This window comes from Dermacentor silvarum, chromosome 10 (assembly GCF_013339745.2).
Source record: "Dermacentor silvarum isolate Dsil-2018 chromosome 10, BIME_Dsil_1.4, whole genome shotgun sequence".
In the NCBI taxonomy this organism is placed as follows: domain Eukaryota; kingdom Metazoa; phylum Arthropoda; class Arachnida; order Ixodida; family Ixodidae; genus Dermacentor; species Dermacentor silvarum.
Window position 1 is genome coordinate 46,784,705 of NC_051163.1, and position 16,505 is coordinate 46,801,209.

General features: G+C 46.5%; 1 protein-coding gene across 1 annotated transcript in view; it reads right to left on the reverse strand.

The window, feature by feature from the left end:
- Positions 1-14,530, reverse strand: part of LOC119431507 (cadherin EGF LAG seven-pass G-type receptor 2) — a 297,867-nt gene extending 283,337 nt beyond the window's left edge. The window contains exon 1 of the mRNA XM_049657890.1: positions 13,449-14,530. Coding sequence (XP_049513847.1) covers positions 13,449-13,548 — 100 coding nt within the window. The 5' untranslated portion in view covers positions 13,549-14,530. The remainder of the gene's footprint in view (positions 1-13,448) is intronic.
- Positions 14,531-16,505: the final 1,975 nt, after the last annotated feature.

The following is a 16,505-nucleotide window of genomic DNA, read 5'->3' on the forward strand; positions in this document are numbered from 1 at the left end:
TCGCAGCACACAATGCACCATACACACACACTGTTCACGTACTCCTTCTTTCCTCTTTCCACTTTCTATTCTCCCCCTTCATAGTGGAGCGTAGCAAACCGGACGCTCATCTGGATGACCTCCCTTGCTTTCTCTGTCTCCCATTCTTCGCCACAGATTTTTGGAAATGTATTTCTAGAAGCTGATACTAACCACAACGTGCGTGTTATTAGAACAGAGAGAGCAATGTGGCGAAAAAGGCTGCACATATTTGTCGCACGCCTAAGGTTTGCGCGTTTCGGTGGAAATGACTACAGTCATTGATGCGCCTAGAGCTACGATGGCTTCCCCCAATTTTCAGAGATAACTTGTCGTGCCTTTGTCAAAGCGATCTGGTGAACGAACTCGCGGAGATACCACAAAAAGTTCACAAGACGGCGTAATTGTACGAGGCGAGCAAGAAATGTTACGCTGCATTGAATAACTTGGAAACTGGTGTTAGGGTACGAACTGCGATCCTGTCAAAGAAACAATCTTTGGGCTTAGTGGAAGGAAACCCGATAGCGAAAAAAAAGGGCTAGAACAGAAAGCTGTCCGTTCGTAAGGCGTGTTGGTGATTGGCTGTTTACCTCCTCTAAATGTATGTTCGCGCCACATTTGTTCGGTTTCTGTTTTTACAAGTTTATGCACCCTATAACCTGCCTTTTGAAAATGAGCTCATAAATATGTGGTGCAATGTAACGCAGATAAAAGAAAAAATACATTCGTTGACTGCGAAGCAGCCAGTGAAATACGCAAAGGCATCGCCCAGGTACTCACTGTCTAAGCTTCAGAAACGACGTAGGACTCTGTAGAAATACAAACTCACTTTTAACGCTTGAGCACCCATTCACACACAAAGAGCAACGCCACAAATTTGTCGTTCAGCGGCCCGCTGCGACAAGGTTGCCCGCTTGCGAAAGCCGCTGTTGCCATGGAAACTACACTAAGCTAAGCTAAGCTTCTTTATCCGTAAATTTGCAGTTTGGTATTCACACATCAATACCGTGAACTGTTTCATAACGTCAGAAAGCGATAGCAAAAGTAGGCCGTTTCTTCATGTGCAGAGAAACACGCTGTATCAGATTCCTTACTATCCCCACGTATCAAGCAAATGTGGAAATTGTCCGGGCAAAGCTAACAAAAGCGTGGTTATTCTCGGTAGCTTGAAAGCTAAAGCCACCATCTGAAAAAAACGTAGGGCGATTCTGCGAACCCAGCAAATTTTTAGCTCCACGAGAAACAACACTTCATTTGCGATGATAAAAAAGAAAGTGAAAACTGCAACATATAAGAGAACACAGACACCCGTGCATGCAAACAAATGGCCACTGATACGACCTGTAGTTTCGTAGAAACACGGTTGCGCTACAGAGGTCGGGTAAAAAAAGATAAAAGTTTCGCTGAGTGCATAAACGTGCTATAATAGCAATTATGAAGCCACGTTTTTACTTGTATGAACACCCTACGATTTCTTTATTACGTATATAAGGCTTATACGTAAAGCTTTGTCTATTAGGTATACATAAAGATTGCCTTGCTAAACATGGGTCATGACTATTGGCAACGCCGTTCTCTCCAGGCAGCAGAGGCAGTGCAGTCACGTCCGCTTTGCGTGAGTGAATTGCTTCATGTACACGTTCCCTTGCTAACGACCGCTTACCGGTCCTGATTAGGTTCCGAAACGACTGACCCGGCGAAGTGTCTGACTGAGCCACGGAGAAATATACCGACGCTGATGGAATACATGACTCGCAATGCGTAGGCACGGAGGAATGGTAGACACACCGTTTCGAACTATACATATATGTAAACGTGGTGGGAAAGGCAGCGAGGTTAATCCGAAAAGATTGTGGTTTGCTACCCTGCAGTGAGAGAAGAGTAAGGGGAAATGAAAGACGGAAAGTATAGTGGAGAGAAAAAAAAAGCTGTCACGAAAAGAAAATTCACAATGACCAAAGAAAGGAGATTGTCCAGAAACCATCGACGATGATTGTCAGTGAAAGCTAATAGTGAATGTAGTCGAATAGTAACCAATATGTGTTAAAAGTGGAGCGGTTCTATATGGAGAGTTATTGGCTTTATTAAAAGAATAACGCGTTTGAAGGCGCGCATTTTTTGCAGTGAGGATATTTGCGAAGTGTTTGTTGTTTCATTCTGCACTTCTGCAGAAAACACAGCCGTTATAGATAACACATCTACAGCGGCAGTATAGGTGGCTAGACATTTATGCCGACTCGTCATACGTACGTTACTTCCAGCGGCGCTGTTAGTTGGTGTTAGTTGTTAGCGGCATTCACTGTTGGTTTGGCAGTTACCTAGCCATGTGTTTTCTTATTTATTATTTTTACTAATAGGTTCTAATGTCGTTGTAAGTGCATTTACTGTTCCTTGTGACATTACGAGTGAAATATTCTGTTTGTACGTGTACTTATCACGCTGATGTTCCACGTTTTTTCCTGTGTCATCACAAAATTATGCATAACATGTATTTTTTTTTTAGATGCCTTATTCAAAGCGGCTGTCTGTGTACCCTGGAAGGCTGCTTTTCATGGTTGCTCGCTCAGACTACATAAATACTTTCCAGATTTCGTTTTCTTGTACCGTTATTTCTTTCATTGCGAGTGACTGACGCGCTTGCGTAGCAAAGTGAGTAAAAGCTGTAAGAAAAGAGATATGCTCTTTAATCAAAACCACAGTGGTTTGCCTGGCGGTACGCTTGGAATGCTACTTCGGGTGAATGGGATAACAAATAAAATTATAGAAATGGGACAGACAGACGGACATAGAACTTTTATTCAGGTCCTGAGGAACTGCGTTGCGATGTCCCATTTCAGGGGAAGTCGGTAGCAGTCGTGGGCCGCTCCCACGCAGGGCCCGGAACACCGTGGCCCTCCGCCCTCTCGCAGGCCCTCTGGACAGCCCAAAGTTGAACCGAGAGGTCGCCGCTCCCAGTCCTCTTCGTTGATGAACTCTGTGTCGCGTAACGCAGGACACTGCCAGAGCATATGGGCTAATGAGCAATACGCCTCTCCGCAGTCGGGACATTGCGGTTCGATGTTGGGCGAGAAGTGACTAAACCGCCCCCTCGAAGGGAAAGACTCCGTTTGGAGCATCCTCAAGGCCGACGTTTGCATTCGAGTGAGTCTAGGGTGAGGAAGTGGAAAAGCCCTCCGAGAAAGATGATAATGAGTCAAGATCTCGTGGAAAGTTAGGACCGAGTCCCTGTACCTCCCAGCGTCCCCGCCTTCGAATCCACCGGGACCGCCGCGGTGAGCGAAACCTCGCGCATGGTCATGGGCAAATTTTTGGGAACATTGGGATGTACGTTGGCCCCCATGTGGGCCGGGAAGCATTTTATGGTGTGAAAACCGGCTGCCCCCTCGCTGCCGAGGATGGCTGCGGCCTCCCGCGAGATCGAGCCTGAGGCGAAAGCCCTGTCTGCGGACCGCGAGTCTGTGAATATATTTGGAGGCAATGGGTCCTTCATTGCTATAGCGATGGCCACTTGCTCAGCCACCGTTGCCGAAACATTTCTAACCGAGACAGAACATAGGAGTTTGCCAGTATGGTCGACCGAAACCACTGCGAAGCAATTGGAACGCCCGTACTGGGCTGCATCGACAAAGGCTGCGAGATCCCGACTATCTGCAACCGATTTCAATAAAGAACGGGCCCGAGCTATGCGGCGCCCTACATTGTATTGCGGATGGACATTTCTTGGAAGTGGAGCTACGGTAAACGTGCCTGTGATTGAGGACGTTAGAGTCACTTTATGCTCGTTAGTCCCCGCAAGACCGCAGCCTATGGATTCCAGGATGCGCCTATACCAGCCCGCGAGGACGATAGACGCACGATCTGAGCCATCTGCTGGGCCTCGATCACCTCCGAGAGGGAGTTATGCATGCCTAATTGTATGAGCTTCTCGGTGCTGGTGGTGATAGGCAAGCCTAGAACTCGCTTTATACTTTTGCGCAAAAGGGAAGAGGCAAAAATAGAAACGGGACATGCAACCTACACATAGCCCATTCGCGAAGCACACAACCCAAACCACACAGAAATGGATTATTCACACAGAATGGAGTTTAATCGGAATAATTGACACAGCCTTCGTCCCACGCGACGCACAGGCGGCACTAGTCCACGATGCAGTTACCTAACGCAAGGTGCTAACCCTCAGATATATTCAGTGCAGAATTTAGGACAGTTATTTGCACTGTGCATACGATGTAGTAGCAGGGTAAGTGTGCTTCATGATTTTGATACACCACTTCACTGGGGGCACTGCCGCTATCCGATTCGTTTCATTTTATCTAAGTATTTTGCATTGGCAACGTTCGGACGAAAACTTCACAGACATGCACGATCATGCTTTTCAAGGCGTGATCTTGTGCAGTGTATTGTATAGGGAGCGGCTGAATATTATACTCGTTGATAATAGTGACGGACAACCTCTCATGTTCCAGTGTGGCCGCAACATATTCATCGAACATGTCGGCTGGAATGGAATAGTTGCAACGAGTCACGCAACCCTAAATCAATCAATTAATTAATCAATCAAGTAGATTATGCGCGTGTTTTTTTTTTGCACAGCCTACGCGAATAAGCGCGTAGGTTCATGAATGTAACCTGTTGTTTTTACAACAGTGTTCGATACAACTCAAGATTGGTTGACACCTCAACATCCGAAGAACTCTGAAATGAACACAGTTAAATCCAACTTAACGAACCTGGGTACAGCAAAATATGTTGTGTATTGAAGAGGCTATTCTTAGTTACCCATATTAATGCAAAATACACCATTTAAAGCTGACTTGACGTTGCAGACATCGGACTCCGAGTGCCTTCAAGACGCACCATAAAAGTTCCTACAGTCAGTTTATATTAACGCGATAGCGTTAAGGGCCCCGTGTCACATAAAATCCGGTGTCGGTGTCGACGGCGTTGTCCAATATCGAAGAATTATATTTAGGTGTATGCATATGCCACGCCTTGCTATATGGCATGCGATATATGCTGGTTCTAATGCCACATCATTCTTTCGCTAATGTTGCTCATTCCTTGGCTTACGTTCTTGACAAAGTTAGTCCTCGGAATTTATAGAATATCAGCCCACAAACAAATGTCAGGAAACAAAACACCGACAGCGTATGACTTTTATGTTAAATCTTCTCGAGATTTAAACGTTAAAAGTGCCAAACAATGACAGAAACTTGAAAATTGCACGGCTGTGCACTACCTTCGGGATCGGCCCACGCAAGAGGCCGCGCTTCTACCAGAAAGCTCGCCTCGTGCATAGCGGTCGCCGCCAGCGTTTCTCGGTAAACGTTCCGGTTACATCAGCTGCAGTTGCCGGGAAGCGTGAGAAGCAGTCAGGGATCTTTGAATGCTATCGCGTTCAATTCTTATAAGCGAAGCTTAAGCGTCCTCCAAGTTTTTTTTTTTCGCACATGCGTTTCCGAACACGCTTCGTTCTCACTCATAGGGCAAGCATGCTTGAACATGGCCAGGTGCAGGATGCATTTTGAGGCGCATCGCCTAAGCGCGAGCTGGACGCTATCCGATTGCTGCGTCACTCACACGTGATGCTTCGCCAGCAAGTCACCATGAAGTGTTTCAGCAATGTTTCACAGTTCCGTTACAAAGTGCAAAGCAACCGACGTTCACATGAAAGTTCCTAATTAGTCTTGTACTCGTGTTTCATCATATCGATTTAGTTGATATCTCGAATTATTTTTAACGCGCACACAAGGGCCCGAATTCACAAAAACTTCTTACGCTAGAATTTTTCGTAAGAAAGAAGTTCAGCCAATCAGAGAGAGAGAGAGAGAGAAAGGGAAAAAAGACAAGGAGGTTGGCCAGTGTAAATACCGGCTGGCTACCCTGTACTGGGGAAAGGGGTAAAGAGAATAAGAGGTGATAAAACAAATAAAACAAAGGTGAAGTAAGAAAATTCTCGCAATAACGCGACCCTACGCGCTACAACGTTCCAAGCCGGTCGCACAATTCACAAGCCCTTAAGAATTTCAGGAGAGCCCTTAAGGCCTTGAGTGCCAAAGCCCGTCTAGACCAGTGTCCTAAAACTTTTTCCTCTGTGAGGGGGCAATAGTCCAGTTTTTGATGATGATGATGATTAGTAGGGTTTATTGGCGCAAGGGCCAGATGTGGCCAAAGAGCGCCAAGGCGATGATAATGGCGTGTCAGTGGTACATGAATAGTGAATTATCAGGCGTGGATAAAACGTTGATGAAGCATGGCTGTAAAGGGGCCTAAAAATATTCGCTGTAAAGAGCGTAAAATCTACATGTAATAAGGTTATGACAATGATCAATGGCGTTTACTATGAAAGTGAAGAATGCATTGAAAAAAGAGTGAAGATATTCAAGTTATTTCACATGTTGTAATTGGCAAAAGCACTACTGCCTAAACAGAGCCCTTGAACCACAAGGGCCTGGAGGCAGGTGCTATACTGAACTACTGTCACAGCGGCATCCTCTGGCGAGAGGATGCGCTACGAATTTATTGGGCTTATGACATGTAGGATAACATCGTTCAAGAATGCGAGGACTGCTTTGGTTGTAAAAAGTGGTTCTTTACCAAGAAACATGGACGGATGGAGCGGGACACAATAGCTGTATGCAAGAGGAAAATGTTTCCTTCTCTCTGTTTCGGCTTCCCGACACTCCAGGAGGACATGGAGGACGCTCAGCCTCTCACCACATCGACCACAGGTTGGAGGCTCGTTACCAGTCAACAGGAAATTGTGAGTACCATATGTGTGTCCTATTCTGAGACGACAGAATAGGACATCAGTTCGTCGTGTTTTTGTTGTACAGGGCCAGAAGCCTAGCTGTGGTTTAATCAAGTGGAGCTTATTATTTGTTGCGGCGTCCCACAAGCGTTGCCAGTGGTTTCGCAGTTTCGCTCGCAAAAAAGGCTTGAGGTCTATGGCAGGAATAGCAGCGGTAAGATTAATTGCTTGAGATGTAACTGATGTGGCCACTTTGTCTGCCAGTTCATTACCCTCAATGCCTCTATGGCCAGGAACCCAGCATATTGTCACATGTCTACCAGATGAATAAATATTGCACAGGTATGTGTAAAGCTCAATAAAAACAGGATTTTTGTGTATTCTTATAGACATTAGTGCCTTTACGACACTTAAGGAGTCCGTAAATATTATTGCATTCTGTGGTTTTAACTTCTTAATGTGTTTAACCGCAGACAGCACCGCATAGGCTTCTGCAGTAAAGATGCTTGTATAAGGGTTCAATACGTCCGATTCAGAGAAAGAGGGACCAATTGCCGCGTAAGATACGCCAGCGTGCGACTTTGATGCGTCAGTGTAGAATTCAGCACACGAATACTTAGATTGGAGTTCACGGAAATGCATTCCAATTTCGAGGTCTGCTGCGTACTTTGTAACTTTTACCAAAGATATATCGCATTCTATCACCTGCCACTCCCAAGGAGGTGGCAGTTTAGCTGGAGGCATTATGCGATGTTCAAGGAGTGGGACATCCATTTCAACGCTAAGCTCCCTCACACGCAGTGAAAAAGGCCGTCTCACAGAGGGTCGATTATGAAAAAGTGTAGTACACGTCAAATCGTTAACGGTCTTAGAACACGGATGTTCATGATTAGAGTGTACTTTGAGGAAATATGTGAAACTGGTGTATGATCTCTGCAGATGGAGTGACCATTCATTCGATTCTACATATAAGCTTTCAATAGGGCTTGTTCTGAAAGCGCCTGTGGCCAGTCGGATACCTAGATGGTGAACGGGATCTAGCATCTTTAGTGCGCTTGGGGCGGCAGAGTGATATACTACAGCCCCATAATCTAGTCGTGAACGAATCAGACTCTTATAAAGGTTCAATAGACACTTCCTGTCGCTGCCCCATGTTGTGTGAGATATAATCTTCATTAGGTTCATTGTTTTTAGGCATTTTGCTTTGAGATATTTGATGTATGGGATGAAAGTTAGCTTAGAGTCAAGTATAATGCCTAAAAACTTGTGGTCTTTGTTCACAGGTATTTGCTGTCCACACAGTCCTACACAAGGATCTGGAATCAGGCCTCTCTTTCTTGTGAAAAGAACACAGGAACTTTTGTGGGGGTTAACTTTGAAACCGTTTTCGTCTGCCCACTTAGACACTTTGTTCAACCCCTGCTGTACCTGTCTCTCGCACACGGTCAGGTTACAGGACTTGAAGCCCATTTGTATATCGTCCACGTAGACAGAATAAAAAATAGCCGGTGGTAATGAGGCACGAAGTGTGTTCATCTTCACGATAAACAGTGTGCAGCTGAGCACGCCTCCCTGGGGTACACCTGTTTCCTGTATAAATGGACGCGACAGTGCATTACCTATTTTAACCCGGAATGTGCGGTTGTGTAGGTAGCTTTCAATAATGGTTAACATATTACCGCGGATGCCCACTGCCGACAGATCGCGTAGGATTCCGTAACGCCAGGTCGTATCGTACGCCTTTTCCATATCGAGGAACACGGATAAGAAGTATTGTTTATGTATGAAAGCATCACGAATGTTTGCTTCGATGCGCACGAGATGGTCGGTTGTAGACCGTCCTTCTCTGAAGCCGCACTGATATGGATCAAGAATTTTGTTTGACTCAAGGAAGTGTAAAAGGCGACGGTTTATCATTTTTTCAAAGAGTTTGCAGATACAACTTGTGAGGGCTATTGGGCGGTAACTTGTTACTAATGTGGGGTCTTTACCTTGTTTTAAAATCGGAACGACAAGGGATTCTTTCCATGCAGTAGGTAGGTATCCGGCAGCCCATATAGCATTGAAAAGTGCGAGTAGCGTTATTTGAGTATCACTGTGAATGTGTTTAATCATGTCGTACATGATCCTGTCGGGTCCAGGTGCAGAGCTCCGACAGGCAGTCAAGGAGGCTCTCAATTCGGCGATGTTAAATGGCATGTTGTAGGGTTCATTCTGTCTGCATTTACGGTCAATAGCCTTGCGTTCTGCGATTTGTTTGTGCTTAAGGAATGCGTCAGAATAATTATTCGAACTGGACACGCGCTCGAAGTGTTCGCCAAGAGCGTCAGCTTGGCCTTCCAAGCTGTTCGCTTCGTCGTTCACTAGCGGCAACGGATGGATTTCTTTTCCCTTTAGCCTCATTAGCCTGTCCCATACTTTTGCCTCTTGAGTATACGAATTGATACCCTGAGAGAAACCTCTCCCAACTTGCCCTCTTAGCCTGTCTTCGCGTCCTTCTTCCCTGGGACTTAACATGTTTAAATTCTGTTAGGTTTTCAGCCGTAGGACATTCACGTAGTTTGCCCCAAGCTTTATTTTGTTTCCTTCGTGCCTGTCTACAATCGTTATTCCACCAGGGGACCCGTCTTTTGAATGAAGTGCCACTTGTTTGAGGAATGAACTTCTCAGCGGCGTCAATGATAAAAGCAGTAAAATATGATACGGCATGATCTATAGTAAAATTATTTATAAAATCTTGTGATAAGTACGTGGATTCCCTAAAGCATTCCCAGTTAGCTGAGGCCAGTTTCCAGCGAGGGACATGGGGAAGAGAGTCATGTTCGGTTACTAAGTTTAGGGTTACTGGGAAATGATCACTTCCGAATGGGTTTTTAATTACATGCCAATCTAAATCAGGGAAAAGTGAGGCAGAGCCAATTGACAGGTCTATTGATGAATATGAACTATGATGGATATTGTAATATGTTGGTTCCTTCTTATTGAACAGGCACGCACCGGAGTTAACAAGGAAGTTTTCGATGAGCCGACCTCTCGCGTCGCATCGCGAGTCTCCCCAAAGAGTATGATGAGCATTAAAATCACCAGTGATAATGTATGGTTCTGGGAGCTGGTCGATGAGGCTGTAAAATTCCGTTTTACTCAGGTGATGGTTGGGTGGTATGTAAATGGAGCAAATGGTTATAAGCTTGTTGAATAAAATTGCTCGCACGGATACAGCCTCGAGAGGCGTGTGTAGGGCAAACTGTTGGCAGGCAATGGACTTATTTACAACTATGGCTACACCTCCGGACGAGGCAGAAGCGTTGTCACGATCTTTACGAAAAATGGCACATTGCTTCAGAAAGTTGGACTGGTTAGGCTTTAAGTGTGTTTCTTGGACACACAGCACCTTCGGATTAAATTTATGTATGAGTTCTGTGATGTCGTCGAGGTTACGAAGTAATCCTCTGACGTTCCACTGTAGTATCTGTGTGTTCATGTTGCAGACAATGTTTGTGCTGTGTGTCTCGTGTGAAAACACTAACTTAACTTACAGAGCCCTTGTCGGGCCCTGTGATGCGGGCTTTTTCTTTTTTGGAGCGGTCGAGGGATTCTCGCCGCTCCTTTGGCGCTGGCTGCGCCGTCTGGCTGGAAGATGTGTCCATCGGCTCTTGCGGAGCGCTGGACACCCGCTCTTGAGAACGGTTTGTTCGCGGTGAAGGCCTCGTCTCGAGGGACGAGACCTTGGAGGCCACCAGCCCGGAGGTCGATGGCCCCTTCTGGGATGGCGGAGCAGTGCTAGCTGCAGCCGCCGAGGGGGCAGATGGCTTCACCGCCGGCTCACTACGTGTGGGCCGGACGGCAGCCGGAAGCCGCTGCGACGCTGCCCCCTGACGCGTCACATCGGCAAAGCTGGTTTTTGGGAGGTAGGACACCTGCCTTCGTGCCTCTTTAAACGAAATGTTTTGTTTGACTTTAATCGTGACAATTTCTTTTTCTTTTTTCCAGGATGGGCAGGACCGCGAGTATGCGGCATGCTCGCCATCACAGTTTACACAATGTGGAGTATTGTTGCACGACTCAGATGTGTGTTCAGAAGCACTGCATTTGGCACAAGTAGTTCGACCTCGACAGCTCTGTGAGCTATGGCCAAACCTCTGGCATTTGAAACATCGCAGGGGATTAGGGATATACGGCCTGACTCTGAGCTTTATGTAGCCTGCCTCGATAGTCTCGGGCAGTACACTTGAGCCGAAGGTTAGAATGAGATGCTTGGTCAGAATTTCTTTTCCGTCACGCCTCATCTTGATTCTTCTGACATTGATCACATTTTGGTCACTCCATCCCTCTAATAGTTCTGCCTCACTTAGCTCCATCAAATCATCATCCGAAACAACACCACGACTGGTGTTCATAGTGCGGTGTGGGGTCACAGTGACAAGAAAGTCTCCAATTGATACGAGGTTCTGCAGTTTCTCATGTTGTTTGATATCTCGGAGTTCAAGAAGAAGGTCGCCGCTAGCCAATTTAGTAGCTTTGTAGCCGGCCCCTATTGTCTCTGTCAGGCATTTTGAAACAAGAAAAGGTGAGATCGTTCTCACCGCCTTTTCGGGTTTTTCACAATGGATTACGTGGAATCGAGGGAAATTTTCAGTTTGCCGGCCAAAAAATTTGAATACATCTTCGGTGCGCCCCCGCTTAAGGGGGCGATCAGGTAATGCAGGGAAAGAAAAAGCCATCAAAAATAATAATTTTTCGGCAGGAACGCCAGCCACCCACCATGGAGCCCAACAAGGGGACGATGTAGGACCTGTAAACACAAGTCCCACAAACGCCAGCTGTACGTACCCGCTATAACCAAATACGTATAACCAAGGGTGGTTATAACACACAAGGTTAACCCTCGCCGCCAGGAATGCTGGAAGTAAATGGAAGAGAAAAGAAGACAGGATAGATTGAAAGTGAGAGAGAAAGACCAAGATTGAAGAGAAGGACAGGAAAAGGCGACTACCGATTTCCCCCGGGTGGGTCAGCCCGGGGGTGCCGTCTATGTGAAGCAGAGGCCGAAGAGGTGTGTTGCCTCCGCCGGGGGGCCTTAAAGGTCCGAACACCCGGCATCGGCTCAACCTCCAGGATCCCCCTTTCCCCAGACACGGCTAAGCCACGCACGGCTACACGTGGGAGGGTCCAACCCCCGTGTGCTCGGGTCCGTGGTGTCGCAAACCACCAAACGCCTGCTTGCGCAGACGCCCCTGCGGGAGTCCAGTTTTTCAAGCGCAGTCGCCAAGATGCCAGACATATCTTTAGGGAAGGGAATCAATGACATAGCGAACTTACGAATCTTTGTGAATCTGGCCCCAGTTTTGTATAAGCGGATTTTATGCTGAGATTCAACTGTAAACCAGTTGGAACACCGCGCTGTGTTGGTCTCCATCTCTTATACGTGCAATCTGAGCACTGTTAGCTATCTGCTTGCTTCTTTGGTGTTTAAACGGCCTGGAAGAAAACCATTCGAGCAAAAAAAGTGTCCCACTCTGAACATCGGACGCGCCCGAAGTCGTCCCCAGAAGATAATTTCCACAGGTGCCTACAACGACACCTCGAAGACTTATCTCTTTACAAACCCAGAGAGAAGCGGTCAAGCTGAAGATTGTCGCCGTTTCATGCCGTCAACGAAGATTGTTTCTCGACTGAATTCAGGTGTGCTTGTGTCTGTGCTTTTTTTCTCATACTACATTATTTCTTTTGGACGGGAACGAAGCGGAGAAGCACCTTCCAGTGCCGGTCGGGAAAGCGTTGTAAACAGACCGAGAATGGCAGCAGCTGTGAACATAAACGTGACGACAACGGCTGCCTAGCGGTGGAAGCGTATTCGCACTCGGAGTTTCTGTAAATGTAGTTTTATTTTTCTTCTTGCGGCTGTTGCCAGCTTATCCCGATGATACGTAAACTGTAATAGTAAAACAAGTAAATCTTGCACTAGTATTTACGACACTTATCGTCAAAGCCTGGTCCAAAGGAAGTATAAAATTGATTTCTTCTTGCTTCTTCTTCTTATTGTTATTACTATTAGTAGTAGCATTATTAATGAGGGAAAGCCGTAAGTTACGCTCAAAGACTGAGTGATATGTGCACATGGTGAAGTTATGAGATTGTTGCGTGACGACACCCCTTAATAACGTATGACCATATGAACTCTCGCAGAACCGATGTAGACGAAAGCAATAGAACCTGTGTGTTTGTACTTCAGTTACTCGTACGTGGGCTAAATTGATTAAAAAAATTAGTTCTGGTTTGTCTTTCTTATCTCTTCGCACTACTACTACTACTACTACTACTATTATAGTGACAGTATGTGCGTATCCCTTCAATATTATAGCAATATCTTCTCAGTTCTATTTCGCATCTTAGCTCTTCTGCTGTAATAGCAGCCCCTGCTTATCTCTACATACTACTACTACTACTACTTCTGTACTACTACTACTACTACTACTTGCTATGACCACTATAGTAGTGGTATCTGCTTTTTTCCTCACTATATATAGTAGCAGTACCATGAAGAGATAAGAAAGAGCAATCGTAATTACAATGTTTTCAATCAATTAGCGCACATACGAGGAATTGCAACTGTAAACGAAAACGAAAGAAAAAAAGAGAACCAGACTGCAAGCGGATCTCCCGGTCGATTATCACTTACCTCTTCTGGCTCCGGCATGCTGGCACAGAAGCAGCAGTCCGACAAGACGAAGCATAGCCGTTAATCCGAACGGTCCTCGGCAAACGGAGCATTCGATCATGGCGAGAACCGGAACCGGCACAGATATGAGGAAAGGAGACGGTTCACATTTTCTTCTGCGAACGAAGTCACGAATACTTCACCGCAAAACACGTACAAACGCGACCCGCATCGTTTCTAGCACCAGATGTGATGTCTGCGCAGTAAGGGAGTAAGAAAAAAAATCGAAGCAAGAAACACGCACACACTCTTAGTTCATCAATTAGTCTCCACAAGCAGCGTAAATTTCCTCAGGGCACGGCGTATTCACGGAGTTACTCTGTCTTTCTCCCAGAAGTCGTAACGGCACAAGGAAGACGCAATCTTTGGTAATGGAGCGATTATACAACTGTTCACATTGAAAGCACACTTTTGTTCTCGTTTTCAAAAGTCTAGCGGAGTTGTTTGCGAGCGCACGCTGGACACTCGCAGCACAGTCATATTGCACGGCACACGGCTTCCGTCACGAATAGCAGACGACAAAGCGGCACAGATGAATCAAGACTAAAGATAACGCTGAAGTATGTATGGTTTCCGACTGTGCGAGATACCGTTGAGTCTTCTCCCTCAGAAGCAACCGTATCCAGCCAAGACGTTTGAAAAGCAACCGACGTGTGGTTACAACAACCAAAACGACGAAAAAACAAATCCGCCGGACGATTCCGCCGAAACGACACGATGAGAACAGACCGCCAGACGCAGACGTCACACTTCTGTCACGATAGACGAATCGGCAAGATGTCGCGCAGTAGCAGACGACTCGGAGCAGACGGCGGACCTGCCAGACAGACGAAGCACTTTCAACGCGACAGGTAGGTAAACAATTGCAATGGCCGAGGCTGCTGCCTCTAGCGTCAACGGGAGCCTTGCATTCTGGCCGGCGCAAGCTGCCGCGTCTTTTTTTATGACTAGGAGAGCGCGAACGCGAAGCACACCGAGATAGATAAGCGCGTGGCCTACGTCGAGGCGAAGCACGAAGCGAAAAGCGTGACCGCGCTGCACGAGAGTCGAGAGCGTTCTCAGCGGTCCGTTTGCGGAGCGCCGAGGTTCTTCTGGAGGATGATGGCGGAGCGCACGAGAAAGAGCGAGAGGAGAGCGAGAGTTGGGGTGGTTGTAGCAGTGAAAGAGGAGAAGCAGGCGCAGCAGCAAAGTGGCCCTCTCAGGGCGCATGCGCGGATAAAAGCGGCCTCATGCGAGCGCTAGACGGATGAATCGACGGATCGCGGAGGCCGCTCGCTACTCGAGCGACTCGGCAACTGCAGTGGATAAAAAAAAGAAAAAGAAGAGAGAAGGATGAAATGAAATGGAGGAGGTGGCTAGAAGGATCAATGAAGCAATGCTCCGAGGGATGGATGGATAGAGTGAGGGTAGGAGCAGGGTAGTGGATACACAGAGTAACCCGAGAGGGAAGTGGAGCTCCGTATAAACAAAGCGAACTGCGGTTAAAGCGAGAGCTAGGGAATTAAAGAAGGAAAGAAGAAGTGGCTGGAACTAGGCGCGCGGAACCTCGTAGCAGTTTATTTTGGATGTCGACAGTTATTAACTACAACGGGTCTGTGTTTCTGGTGCTGTGTGCTTGGTGAACTGATATATGGCTACACGAGACCTCTACGTGACTTCCCAGCACCGGTAACTGAACAGGTTGGAGGTTGCTGTATCGTTCGTGTTAATCATTTTCCGTGCAGCATTATCCCACAGTTCAGATATGTACTAATTCGAACAGCAGCCCATTTCCCTGCAGAGTCTGTGTAATTGTTGCTCGAAACTATGGTACAGGACACACAATTTCCCATAGAAAGTTACGCTTTCAGTAGTGTATGAACTTTATAATAGAATTAATACATGCCCCGCAATGACTTCAATTCAGAACTTCATTTCTTCTTCTATTAGGGGTTTTACGAGCCAAAACCAGTTCTGATTATGATGCACGCCGTAGTCAAAGGCTCCGGATTAACTTTGACCGCGTGGGGTTCTTTAACGTGGACTACAACGCAAGCACACGGGCGTTCTTGCATTTCGCCTCCATCTAAATGCGGCCGCCACGGCCGGGATTCGATCCTGCGACCTCGTGCTCAGCAGCGCAACGCCTTGGCTGACTGAGCCACCGCGGCGGGTGGAACTTCATTTGTAGAAAGAATTGAGTATAGTTGTACACCTTGCGATTATGGCGAAAATCGTGCTGATGAACGCCTCTATCAACCCCGGTAAGCAAAAATGATCATGTTATCCCGAATCATTCACCTTAAATAATATGGGGCCAGTCGTCACAGAAACACTTGGAATTGTATATTAACAGCAGTTAGAACCTTTAAAACTAGTTGCCTTTGTCTATACCTCCTTTAAGCTGACAACGCGCGCCATCGTTATCGATGATACTGTGTCGCGGATTGAAGTAATCGATTATTCATCAACAGCCCCCCCCCCTCCCATAACCATTTCTCTGCGACAGCTGCCTTATTAGCAAATCATCAGCAGAGCTTGATTGCTGGAATTGCTTAAGGAACATGCAGACGTACAAAGGAGATGGCGGACTGAATTGTCAGAGAATACTGCTGTCGGAGTGAGTTTAAAGTCGAAGGCATTGCTGAAGTGTGTGATGTACATATAAATGTAAATTCCTCTCAACCAGTGCTTTGGCGATGTATTTATTTTTTTTCTTACCACCATTTTAGCACCGCTCGTTTTAGTTAAAAAAAAAACACACACCACTTCCTTCGCTAAACGGCTTTTCGTCTAAAATAATACTATCGCTATTTTCGCTATTAATGTGTAAATTCTCAAATGCTGACTTTCATTTATCCAGACTAATAAGCTTCGAGCATTCGCGCGAAAGCCCATTGCCCTGTGGCATTCGGGCTACAGCAAGATGCGGGGCGACCGCTCTTTTATGGCATCGGGAACTTGGCGAATGCGACGTTGGACGTCAAAACATACACAAACACAGAGCGTACACGCCTCATATAAGCGCAGAGGGAACGT